Source organism: Hemiscyllium ocellatum, chromosome 34, assembly GCF_020745735.1.
Source record: "Hemiscyllium ocellatum isolate sHemOce1 chromosome 34, sHemOce1.pat.X.cur, whole genome shotgun sequence".
In the NCBI taxonomy this organism is placed as follows: domain Eukaryota; kingdom Metazoa; phylum Chordata; class Chondrichthyes; order Orectolobiformes; family Hemiscylliidae; genus Hemiscyllium; species Hemiscyllium ocellatum.
Genome location: NC_083434.1, coordinates 8,265,738 through 8,279,107, shown reverse-complemented (window position 1 = coordinate 8,279,107; position 13,370 = coordinate 8,265,738). Strand labels below are relative to the sequence as shown.

Genomic DNA, 13,370 nt, shown 5'->3' with positions numbered 1-13,370 from the left:
TGGCTATGGGAAATGGAGGATTATAGGGATAGGGATAGGGTAGGAGGCCTGGATCTGGGTGGGATGCTCTTCAGAGCGTAAGTGTGGACTTGATGGGCCAAATGGCCTGTTTCCACCCCGTAATGATTCTATGAATTAATCGATCATCTCCTAAATTTCCGTTATGAATTCTCAGATTTCTATGGGACTAATACTCACTTTGCTAATGATTTTGAATCTATCTCTGCACATTTTTATCTATTTTCATGTTTTCAGCTAGCTTTCTCTTCTACTATATTTTTTTCACTTACTTTAATCTTTTAGTCATTCCTTGTTGGTTTTACATTCTTTCTAGTCTTCTGATGTGCAATTGTACTTTCTAAAACAAAAGCTTCACCGTATTGTTAACTTTTTTAGTTAAGCACAGATATTAGATTCTCACCTTGGAAAGTATCTATCCTGGGTATTCTGAAATATGCCTTTGAACGTCTGCCACTATCTCTGTTGACCTATCACTTAACCTAATTTGCCAATTAACTTGGGCTAACTGTACTTTCATGCTCTTGCATTTACCCATATTAGTCTGTCCCCCTGCCCCTTCTCTCCCTCAAACTGAATGTAATGATCACTGCTACAGGAAACTTCTACTATGAAGTGATTAAGTAAGGCTACCTAATTTCAAACACAAGGTGCAGAATTGTTTGCTCTCCAGTTGGCTCCACAATATGCTGTTCTAAGAAACTATTCTGTAGCATTTCATGAACTCCTCACCTGGGCTAGCATTGCCCATCTGATTTTCCCAGTCTGCTATAGATTAAACTCTCCTATAATTATCACCATACCTTTCTGGCTAGCTCCAATTATTTGTTCCTTTATCATCTATCCTACGGTGGTACAGTTAGGGGGCCACGGAACAACACAACTGGATCCTCCCCTCCCACTGTAAGCTCCTCTCCAGCACGGAGCAGATGTCCTGAATGTTGACACCAGACAGTCAACATCACTTTGCAGACTCTGCTCTTTGCTGCAGAGGACAGTGTTGAGTGCCCTTCACTATTCTGTCCTGTACCACCACTACCACATTCAGTTTCGTTTTCTGCACTTGAATGGCTTCCTGTCCCACAGTGCCATATCCAATTATCTCACTCACCCTGCATCCGAACAATGTGAAAGAATCTCAGAATTGTTAGACAGTTGCAAAGGCTGGGGCACCTGTGCCTAGGGTTCACTTATCTGCCTCACGGGCAGCCACCTTCTGTCACTGAACACTTATCAAATCAATGGACCCAGTCACAAGGCACATGAGTGCCCCCGGTATGAATATCTTTGGAACCTTCTTCCTCCCTGTCATGAGGCAGTGCCTGCAACTCAGCCCCCACCTCAGATTCTCTCAACCAAAGCTTCTCAAGCCTCAAACACTTGCTGTAGAACTTGATCACATTGGCATCCAGGAGCTCATACATGTTGCAGCTATGAAACATCACCTGTCCTGTCAATCTTACTGTATTTTAGTTAATGTTTTCATTGCTTATTTTCCTTTCTTTCATGTTTTAGGAACCTTACGTCAGTTTGTATTGGGCTCTTGTGGTGGAGTGGTAGTGTCCCTATCTCTAAGCCACAAAACCTGGATTCAAATCCCAGCTGCTGCAAAGTGTCTTATGATATCCCTGAACAGTGTGATTGGAAATATCAACCACAAGTTGATACCAATAGTAGTCTGTCCCCCTATTTTAAACCTTAGGAATAGACCAGACTGTAACCATTTAACAGATACTCACCAAATTACTTGTCCTCTCGTTGAGTAAGCAGCAGTTGATACGGGGAGAAAATGTTCGAGAAAGCAAGGAAGTGCGTCCTTCCCCTAACACCTTTGCTCATCCATCTCTAGCATCACAGTCAGTGCTACTTTGCAGTGAATTACCTCTCCATACAGGCTCTGAATTAGCTTTGGCCCACCATGTCTGCTGACCATCATGCTATTCTCAACTAATCCCAATTCCCTGCACATGATCCATATCCCTCAATTCTCTGCCTGTTCATGTGTTTGTCCAAGCGCCTTTTAACCTATGCTATCGTATCTGCTTCACAAACCTTCCCTGTCAGCGCGTTCCATGCACCTACTGCCCTTCATGTAAAAAAAATTATTCACACATCTTTAAACCTTCCGGCTCTCGCCTTAAATCCATGCCCCCTAGTATTTGACATTATTACCCTGGGGAGAAAGACTCCAACTATCCACCTAACCATGCCCCGCATAATTTTATACACTTCTATCTGGTCACCCTTCAGCTACTGAAACTCATGAAAACAATCCAAACTCCCCATTATAGCTAATATTCTTCAATCCGAGCAACATCCTAGTAAACCTCTTCTGCATCTTCTCCAAACCCTCCACATTCTTTCAATAGTGCAGTAACCAGAACTGTGCACAGTACTCCAAATGTGGCCTGACCAAAGTCGTATATAGCTACAACATGATTTGCTAACCTTTATACTTAAAACACTGATCAGTGAAGGCAAGCATGCCATATATCTCCTATACCATCTTATCCACTTATGTGCAACTTTTAGGGTGCTATGGACTTAGACCCCGAGATCCTTCTTTATGTTAATGCTTCCAAGGGTCCGGCCACTTCCCCCTTCCATTTGACCTCCCAAAATGCATCACCTCACACTTGTCTGGATTAAAATGCACTTGCATTTTCTCGCCCAACTTTCCATCTCATCTATATCCTGCATCCTTTGACAACCCTCCTCCCTAGCCACAATTCCACCAATTTTCATGTGGACTTAGTAATGAGACCACCAGTATTTTTATCCAAATCATTATTTATATTACAAACAGAAGAGATCCCAGCGCTGATCCCTGTGGAACACCCCTGGTCACAGATCTCCAGCCAGAAAATTGCACCTCTGTCTTCTATAATCAAACCAATTTTGTATCCAACTTGCTAAGTCACCATGGATTCCATGTGATTTGGTCTTCTGGATCAGCCTACCATGAAGAACCTTGTCAAATACTTTAGTCCATGTAGATAACATCCACTGCCTTATCCTCATCAATTATCTTCATCACTTTGTCAAAAAACTCAATCATGTTTGCGAGACAAGATCTCCTCTGTATACAGCCTTGCTGACTATCTCGAGTAAGCTCATTTTTTTTCCAAATACAAGTAAATCTGGGCTTTAAAAATCTTCTCCAGCAATTTTCTTACTACTGCTGTAAGGCTAACAGGTCTAACATTTCCTGGACTATCCTTGTTGCGTTTCTTGATCAAAGAAGAACATTGGCTTTTCTCCAGTTTTCTGGGATCTTGCCTGTGACTAAATAGGATACAAAGATCTCTGTCAAAGCTCCAGCAGTTTCCATCCTTGTCTCCTTCAGTCTCATTGGATAGATCTCATCATGCTCTGGGGACTTAGCTACCTTAATATATTTCAAATCACCCACAACTCCTCCATCTAATATCAAAATGACCTTAAAGTGTCAACAAACCCCTCTTAAAATTAACACCATCCATGTCTTTCCCCTTGTTGAATACTATGTGAAATAGTCATTAAAGACCTCATCCACTTTCTGTAGCTCCACATACACATTCCCTCCTTTGTCCTTAAGTAGACCTATCCTTTTTTAATTGACCCTCTTGCTCCTAATATACATATGAAATGTCTTGGGATTCTCCTTAATCTTACTTGCCAAGGACATTGCTTGGCCCTTTCTAGCCCTCTTTATTCGTGTTTTAAGTTCTTTGCTGCTTCCTTTATATTCTTCAAATGCCTAGTTTGATTTCTGTGTCCTAAATCTTATATATGCTTCCTTTTTGTGTTTTAACTAAACTGACAATATCTCTCATCATCTGAAGTTCCTGAATCTTGCCATTCTTATCTTCCATCCTCATAGGAACATGCTGCTCCTGAACTGTGGTCATCTGGTTTTTAAAAGACTCCAATATATCAAATATGGATTTACCCTCAAACAGCTGTCTCCTCCCCTCCCCCAACCCCCCCATCCAAATGTTCCAGACCCTGTCTAATACTGTTGTAATTAGCCTTAGCCCAGTTCAGCACTTTTACCTGTGGACCACTCAGATCCTTTCCCATAACTATTTTAGAACTTGCAGAATTATGATCACCGTTCCCAAAATGCTGCCTCACTAGAACTTTAATCACTTGGCCAGGCACATTCCCGAATAATACGGCCTGTTCCCTAGTTGGACTATCTACATAAGATTTGAACCCATACTCCCTGGACAGTAGCCTAGAATGTGATATTATCCCTGCACCCCATGTAGAGAGCTTGTATATCCCTGCTTACTCCTGGATGGAAATTAGAATTCTTTAAAATTACTTTTAAGTGTTAAGTGTGAAATATAAGCAAAGTTTTTTTTTAGGAACAGAATAAGGTATTCCTTACTCAACCAATTCCCAGCACTCTGCACTCCAATTCCGGATTTATTACAGTAGTGGTGTCACAAACCACGATGATTGTCATTGGGAGTGACTGGGGATGTTTGAGCACTGTGGCAGGAGGGTTAAGTAACTGAAACATCTGGGCTGCTGTTTCAACCAGGAACCACCAATTCCACAAAACAGCTGGTTATTCCAGGAGGGTTGTAAACCATAAAACCTACAATGACTTTAGGTTGGGTTGTTGAAGCTATGGTAAAGGAAAATGACTTGAGGTAAATGAATCATTTACTGTTCATTTGCTGTGTTTTTGCATTTATGTATGTGACAACGATGTTGTTTGCTTTCCTAAAGGAATCTACCGTTAGCCATTGCCATTTCTATGCCTCTTGTAACTGGTATCTACATCCTAACAAATGTGGCTTATTATGCTGTCCTGGATATTCCCACCATCCTCCACAGTGATGCTGTGGCTGTGGTAAGTCCTCATTTTGAGATTGAAATATACCCACAATGAACATCTTTGGGATTCACTTTACACCTGTTGAACTTTGCCTTGGAATGATGTTATTTGCATTTCCCTTCGTCAATGTACTGAACTTCCTTGTATGTTGCTAACTGTTTCCATTGCAAATAAGAGTCTATATTAGTTAAGGAGCGACTCTTGGAACCAAGTATGCTCTGAGACCTCTGCATCTCAAACCAGTTTATTCTGAACCCAACCTGTAGGTACACATTGGACCATTTTTTTTGTATTTGCTGTTGAGATGTCAGCACTGCTGGCTAGGTAATTGCCGTCTCTCATTGCTGTAATCCTGAGGGGTAGGGGCACCCAAGGTGCTGTTAGGAAAGGTGTTCCAGGATTTTCACTAAGTGACAATGAAGGAATAGTGATACAGTTCCAAGTCAGATGGTAAATGGCTTGGAGGGGAACCTTTAGCTTGCAGTGTCCTCATGTATCTTGTCCATTTCGCTGGTATGGATTGCAGGTTTGGAAGCTGCTGTCCATCTCGCTGGTATAGGTTTGGAAGCTGCTGTCCATCTCGCTGGTATGGGTTACAGGTTTGGTAGCTGCTGACCATCTCGCTGGTATAGGTTGCAGGTTTGGAAGCTGCTGACCATCTCGCTGGTATAGGTTACAGGTTTGGAAGCTGCTGTCCATCTCGCTGGTATGGGTTACAGGTTTGGAAGCTGCTGACCATCTCGCTGGTATAGGTTACAGGTTTGGAAGCTGCTGTCCATCTCACTGGTATAGGTTTGGAAGCTGCTGTCCATCTCGCTGGTATGGGTTACAGGTTTGGAAGCTGCTGTCCATCTCGCTGGTATGGGTTACAGCTTTGGAAGCTGCTGACCATCTCGCTGGTATAGGTTACAGGTTTGGAAGCTGCTGTCCATCTCGCTGGTATAGGTTTGGAAGCTGCTGTCCATCTCGCTGGTATGGGTTTGGAAGCTGCTGTCCATCTCGCTGGTATAGGTTTGGAAGCTGCTGTCCATCTCGCTGGTATGGGTTTGGAAGCTGCTGTCCATCTCGCTGGTATAGGTTTGGAAGCTGCTGTCCATCTCGCTGGTATGGGTTTGGAAGCTGCTGTCCATCTCGCTGGTATAGGTTTGGAAGCTGCTGTCCATCTTGCTGGTATAGGTTACAGGTTTGGAAGCTGCTGTCCATCTCGCTGGTATAGGTTACAGGTTTGGAAGCTGCTGTCCATCTCGCTGGTATAGGTTACAGGCTTGGAAGCTGCTGTCCATCTCGCTGGTATAGGTTACAGGTTTGGAAGCTGCTGTCCATCTCGCTGGTATGGGTTACAGGTTTGGAAGCTGCTGACCATCTCGCTGGTATAGGTTACAGGTTTGGAAGCTGCTGACCATCTCGCCGGTATAGGTTTGGAAGCTGCTGACCATCTCGCTGGTATAGGTTTGGAAGCTGCTGACCATCTCACTGGTATGGGTTGCAGGTTTGGAGGCTGCTGTCTAAGAAGCCTTGAGTAATTTAACATTACAGTTTGCACTATCTGCAACTGTCTAACCTAGAGATAGTCTTTGACATTAGTAAGTGGTCTTTCAGGATGACAGAGCTAGGCACCAGCTTTCTGATGTCTTGTCATCATTTATGTGGATGCTGCAGCTGTCAAAAATTTATGTCTTGGTGAGATTCTGAAGCATGCTCTGGTACTTTTAGTTATTTGTCCTCTGACAAAATGGCCACATCATCCTGCCTCCTCTTGCTAATTTATCAAGGAACTTAAAAGCAGGTTCAGAGCTATTTTGGAGCAATCAGATTTGCCACCGAAAAATAGTCCTGTTGTCCAAAAGGAAACAGTGTTGTGAAATTCAACTAACTGTGTCTAATTCTGGGCAGAGCTCTGTAGGAAGGATGCAAAGGGTTACAAAGCATGCAGAAGGATTTGGGAAGATGTTTCCAGGGATGAGGGGTTCATGTTATTCAGTGGTTCGGAGAATTTGGACCTACATGTTCTCCTTAAAAAGGACATTTTGTTAGACGTGTTCCAAGTCAAGGATGGTGCAGATCAAGTAAACAGGAAGAAAATGTTGCCATTGACAGAATGTTCCAGCACACAAGAATGGAGCATGGGGCTGTGATAGAGGCAAATTTAATCATGGCTTTCAAAACTCAATTGGATAAGCAGCTGAACAGCTAGAGTTTGCAGGGCCAGGGGGGATGGGTGGGACAGTGGGACTAGCAAAGTTGCTCTTGTAGACAGCTGGCACCAACATGATGGGCTGCATAGTCTCCATCTGTTCAATAATCATTCTACGCAATCAGTTTAATTTGTGAAACTGATGGTGTGCAACCACAATAGATTGAAAACCAAATAATAATTCAGCTAGATAGTAATAATAAAGCATATATACACAGAAGAGCCTGAATTAGCTTCAATTTGGAATCATGTGTCCTCACATGTCATCTCACCATTAAAGTTTCATAGGGTTCTTTTGCTTTTAATCAGAACCTGCTGCTATTGAATCTTTTGAGGGCTGGCAGATGTTTTATATCATTAATTAGGAAATATACGAATCATCTTGATAATTTTTACAAGATTTAAAGTGACAAGTATAATATTTTCTTCTCAGTAAGCAAGCGGTTTTAATATGGCACAAATCCAAGTACTGTTCATGATTTGTTCCTGCAGCATGGTATGCAATTGCCTGCTCTACTGCAGTTACCAGTTGGTGGGGGGTGGGGGGAGGCAAGGGGGTTTGATGCTGTGAAATTGTTCAGTCATTCTTTAGTTTCCACACTGTTCATTTCTGATGAGAATAACCCAAATAAACTCACTGAAGGTTGAGTTTAAGTAGTTTTACTTGATTTGTGAGAAATAACCCTTGAACTATTATCCAAACTCCATGCTTGATCAGATTTAGAAGATTTACATCATAAAATCTGATACAGCTCATTGTTGTTGCATTACTGAATATTACAAGAAAATTTGCTTTTATTCTTTTATGAGCCCTATTCTGTTTGATGTTTTTATTTTAGACAAATCTGTAACTCTAGTTCTCTCAACCTAAGAAACAACTTCTCGCTAGTTAAACGAGTAAAAGTCACCAGAAGATGTGTTAAGATTGTAACTTCAATGAAAGCCAGTGAATTGTTTTTACCACTTGGATTCTGCCAACAGAGGTGAAATTCTGAATTATTGATGACCGTGTTTCTCCAGACCTTTGCAGATCAAGTTCTGGGTTATGTAAAATGGCTCATACCATTGTCGGTGGCAATATCCTGTTACGGTGGCCTCAATTCGTCCATCATTGCATCTTCCAGGTAATTCTGAAGTTCAGTGAGTTTAGTTAAGGTAATGGGCAAAGGACTGCAAACCACATAACTTGAGAGATGAGGTCAGTATCTTCACTTGTTCAAAAACTTTATATAAAATAAAAATAGCTGTTTGATGAATTCAAAGAAAAATAAGACTTGCATCTATTTAATGTCTTTCACAACCTCAGAGATGTCCCAAACACATTTTACAGAAAATTTGTGTTGTAAGGTAGGAAATGCCAGCCCAGAGTCAAACACAATACCAAGCAGGCGGAATGACCTGCTGTACTCTGCAAGGGTAAGTGCCACTCATGTTATCAGTACCATGGTGTCTCTTGCCGCAGGCATCTGATTGCCTTCATGGACAGGCTGGCTACTGCTATGGAAAGCCATGCCTGGTATGCTCAGTTCCTGCAGATATGCACATGGACCTTCACTCCATTTCTGGAGCTTTTGGTGACTCAGCATCAGTGTGAAGGTGAAGGGGGGGAAGAGACCTCAACCTCACTCCAGATGCTTCTCCTCTTCAGGGCAAAACAGTGCTGCTAGTTGGCCCCCATAGGGAGGAAGGAAAGCAAATATTACTCTAAAATATTCCTCTCGGGAAACTCCCAGAAATGCCTGCCCCTCCTTTCCCCCCCCCTTTTTTCTTTTGTCTAGTTTCCAACAAGGCCACAGGAAATGCTCCAGGAATGTCGGTTCTGCCTCAGATGTGTGAGCTGCTAATCTGTGAGAATTGAACAACACATCAGTAACCCTTCTCCTGATCCTCTTCATCAGTTATTTTGAAATGGCTGTTGTTTTAACAATCCTGCAGAAGCTTTGCCAATGTCATGCTTTTGTATGGAGCTCTGAGCTATGGTCCCTTATTCAGATGTATGTTGCAGATCCAAAGTGCTTCCGCTACGCTGGGAAAACAAAATGCAGGCGCTTTGGAGAGAATGCTATCATGCTGTCAAAGAAGTCCATTCTTGAGCATCACAAACCTTGACCTTGTCATAGAGTCCTACAGACAGCCAAAACTCGTGTTTACTGACCAAGATACCTGTCCACACTAACCCCGTTTCCCTGCACTTGGCCCCCATATCCTTCTAATCCTTTTCTATCCATGTGTTTGTCCAAATGCCTTTTAAATGTTGTTTATACTTACAGTTCACTGTGTGAGATTGGCAGCTCCTAAGCAGCAGCATCTGATATCTGCTGCAAAAAATGACACAGAAGTGGCAAACTCAAGTGAGAGTTTTAAGATTGCCTCTGTGTGGCTTTATGCATCTGACATCACAATGGGTTGGTTAATGCTGTAGGGCGGCACGGTGGCTCAGTGGTTAGCACTGCTGCCTCACAGCACCAGGGGACCCAGGTTTGATTCCAGCCTTGGGCGACTGTCTGTATGGAGTTTGCACATTCTCCCCGTATCTGCGTGGGTTTCCTGCAGGTGCTCCAGTTTCCTCCCACAGTCCAAAGATGCACAAGTCAGGTGAATTGGCCATGCTAAATTACCCATAGTGTTAGGTGCATTAGTTGGGGATAAACATGGGGTAATAGGGTTAGGGAATGGGTCTGGGTGGGTTACTCTTTGGTGGGTTGGTGTGGACTTGTTGGACCAGATGGTCTGTCGGGATTCTATGATTCTATGTAATCGCTATAATTTTTAATGTTAATTCTGTATAAATAAAGGATTTCTTTTCAGTGTCACTCTGTTTCCATTCATCTCCTTTATGTAACTGTTAATAAACCAATCTAGCCCTGACTTTATAAATTGCTATGCCTGTGTTGGCCATACACTCTGCACATGTTGAGGCCAGAGTAATTGAAATCTGTAGAGACACCTCTCCCACAACTTCACATTCCCTCCTGTACTCTGAAATCTGAAACTTCTATCATGAATTGTCACTTTTCACTATCTTCATTCCCTCAGTGACCCAGTCCAATGAACCTTGTACCTAGATTTCAGCTTCTTCTTTTCCCCAGGACTGACCATAGCTTCCTTTTTCAATTCGCCGATGGGTAATGCCCAAATCCTCCAGGACTGACCATAGCTTCCCTTCTCAACTCGCTGATTGATAATGCCCACATACTCACCCCAGACTGACATGAGGACAGCCCTGACTGAGAACAGCCTAGCCCCTGGGCTAGTGCCATTATGTGATTGGTAGCCTGGACTAGCTGCCCTTGATCTGCAGGTCTGATCATGGCTCAGTTCCTAGATTCGGGTCGGGCCAAGTGCCTGACAAACAGCGGCCAGCGCTGCTTTGACTGGGATTTTTCCAACACTTTGACTGAGTGTGGCGATCCCCCACCCCCCCTCACTGACCCCCATGGACCCAGTAAGAACTGGTGCGCCAGGAGCTTCAGACAAGACCATTTTTGTGAAGTGCTTGCAGTGTGTTTGCTATGGAAGTGGCTGGCACATGCTGTAGATGTGACATTGATGGAGCACAATGTCAGGTAGCAACCTTTGACTGCTGAAATGTAACATGCTACCTAGCTCCCTCTCTGCGATAAAATCAATGTTAGCCAGCAGGATTTGGCAGCCTCCAGATGAGAGCAAAGGGAATGAGTGCCAAAAAAAGTAAGCAAAGCATAGTAAAATGTGCTATGTGTACGTTCATGAAATATGTGAGTGTGTCCTTGTAGACAAAGTGACCTGGCAGAGGTGATGTGTGAGTTAGGCCAAAGTAGCCATGATAATGTGGATATCGTGGTGGCTGGGCAACGCCTACTTGAATAGAGTGGAGGATGCCGAGAAGTGGTCATGAAGACACAGTTGCTGAAGGCCTGGCGAAGCAAGCAGCGAGTTGCTGCCCCCTAACCCCACTCTTCCATATTGGGAATGGCATTGTCCAGTTTCTCAGGGAAGGAGGGAGTCTTTGGAGCTGCATTGAAATGAGCTGAGATTGACTGCTAAATGCAGTTTAAATAAGCTGACAACCACTAATTAATGAGATTGTGAACTTACCATTTAAACTGGAAAAGGAAAATCAAACATTTTTCTCAACATTGAGAAACTTTTTTTTTCATGTTTTCCGAATATTCTTGCTGTTGCCCATCTGCTCAATGGAGTGGAAAATGCTGTCCATTTAGTCCTTACTGGAGGGGACAGGAGTCACACTGTTTGACTGGAGAGTTCATGAAATCCCTGCATCACCTTTCTTCGGGAACCCATACAAATGGGTCAAGTACCAGCAGTCTCAGAATCTAGTCTCTGCCAGATTTTGAATCTTGCTGATTTATAGAAAAGGCCCTGAGATGTTATTGCAGTACCTAAAGTGTAACTAAATAAAGTTAAAATCACCAAACACCAGGTTAGAGTCCAACAGGTTTATTTGGAAGCACAAGCTTTCGAAGCATTGCTGCTTCATCAGGTAGTTGTGAAGCAGTGATACATTGTAATCTTTTGTTACAAATTCTGTGTCTTATGATCCTACTTCACAACCACCTGAGGAAGAAGCAGTGTTATGCTGATGCAGCAACAATAATTCTTTTGATAAATTTTTTTTACTGATCAGGTTTTGGACACCATTGGTGTTTATTTGTCTAGATTTAAGTTTTTTTTTACCTTTCAGTTGCGACATATCTTTGAAATGCTGTCTGAATTATAGTACAGTACAGGAACAGCCCCTTTTTCACACCATGTCTATGGCAACAGTGATGCCATTCTAAATTAATCCCCATTTGTCTGCATGTGGTCCTTATCCCTCTAATCTCTCCTTGTTCATGCATCTGTCCAAATGCCTCTTAAATGTTGCTATCATATCTGCTATCACCTCCCCTAGCCGCGCACTACAGGAACCTATCATCTTCTGTATAAAAACCTTGCCTTGCACATCTCCTTTAAACTTGCCCCTGCTAACGTTTAACCTATGCCACCTAGTGTTTGACATTTCCACCCTGGGAATACGACTGATTGTCCACCCTATCCATGCCTCTCATAATTTTGTATACTTCTATCAGATTGCCCCTCACCTTCTAATGTTCTAGTGAAAACAATCCATATTTGTCCAACCTTTCCTTACAGTTAATACACTCCAATCCAGGTAACATCCTGGTAAACCTCTTCACAGCTTCCATATCCTTCCTATAGTTTGGTGACTAAGACTGCAGAAATTTGGCCTGACTAAAGTTTATACAATTGCAACACGACTTGCTAACCTTTGTACTCAATTCCCCAACCAATAAAGGCATGTATGCCAGACACCTCCCTGTATACCTTATCCATCTTTGTTGCCATTTTCAGTGAGCTGTGGACTTGGATTCAAGAGCCCTCTGTGCCTCAGCACTCCTAAGGGTCCTACCATTTACCAAATACTTTGCTTTTGCATTTGACCTCCCAAAATGCATCACCTCATATTTGTTCAGATTAAACTCCATGTGCTATTTCTCCACCGAACTTTCCTGATGATGTATAAATGCTATATCCTTTTAATACCCTTCTTCACTATCCACAGCTCCACCAATTTTCATGCCAGCTACAAACTTAGTAATCAGACTGCAAGTATTTTCATCCAAATTATTCATATATATATTATAAGCAACAATGGTCCTGGCATTAATCCATGTCGGACAGTACTGGTCACAGGCGTCCAGTCAGGAAAATGTCCCTCCACAACTTCTCCCTGTCTTCTATGACGAAGCAGTTTTGCAGTTTTGACTTTAGAGTCGTAGAGATATACAGCATGGAAACAGACCCTTCAGTCCAATTCGTCCGTGTTGACCAGCTATCCTAAATAAATCTAGTTCCATTAGTCAGCACTTGGCTAATATCACTCTGAAGTCTTCCTATTCATTTGCCTATCCAGTTGCTTTTTAAATGTTGTAATTGTACTGGCCTCTATCGCTTCCTCTGGCAGCTCATCCATACACACCCCACCCTCTGTGTAAACATGTTGCCCCTTAGGTCCCTTTTATATCTTTCCCCTCTCATCCTAAACCTATTCCCCCTAGTTTTGGACTCCACCATCCCAGGGAAAAGACCTTGTCTATTTATCCTATCCATGCACCTTGTGATTTTATAAATCTCTAAGATCTCAGCCTCTAATGCTCCAGTGAAAACAGCCCCAGCCTGTTCGGTCTCTCCCTGTAGCTCAAACCCTCCAAGCTGGCAACACCCTTGTAAATCTTTTCTGAACCCTTTAAAGTTTCACAATATCCTTCCAATAGCAGGGAGGTCAATTCCAATAGTGGCCTAACCAATGTCCTGTTCAGCCAC

At 42.8% G+C, this 13,370-nt stretch overlaps 1 protein-coding gene across 8 annotated transcripts in view; it reads left to right on the top strand.

Annotated features, from left to right (window-relative positions):
* si:dkeyp-120h9.1 (Y+L amino acid transporter 2-like) overlaps positions 1 to 13,370 on the top strand; it is a 129,370-nt gene that overhangs the window by 90,840 nt on the left and 25,160 nt on the right. For all 8 annotated transcript variants that reach the window (XM_060850262.1, XM_060850264.1, XM_060850266.1 and 5 more), the window contains 2 exons: positions 4,741 to 4,864; positions 8,064 to 8,167. In XM_060850262.1, the coding sequence (XP_060706245.1) occupies positions 4,741 to 4,864; positions 8,064 to 8,167 (228 nt within the window). The remainder of the gene's footprint in view (positions 1 to 4,740; positions 4,865 to 8,063; positions 8,168 to 13,370) is intronic.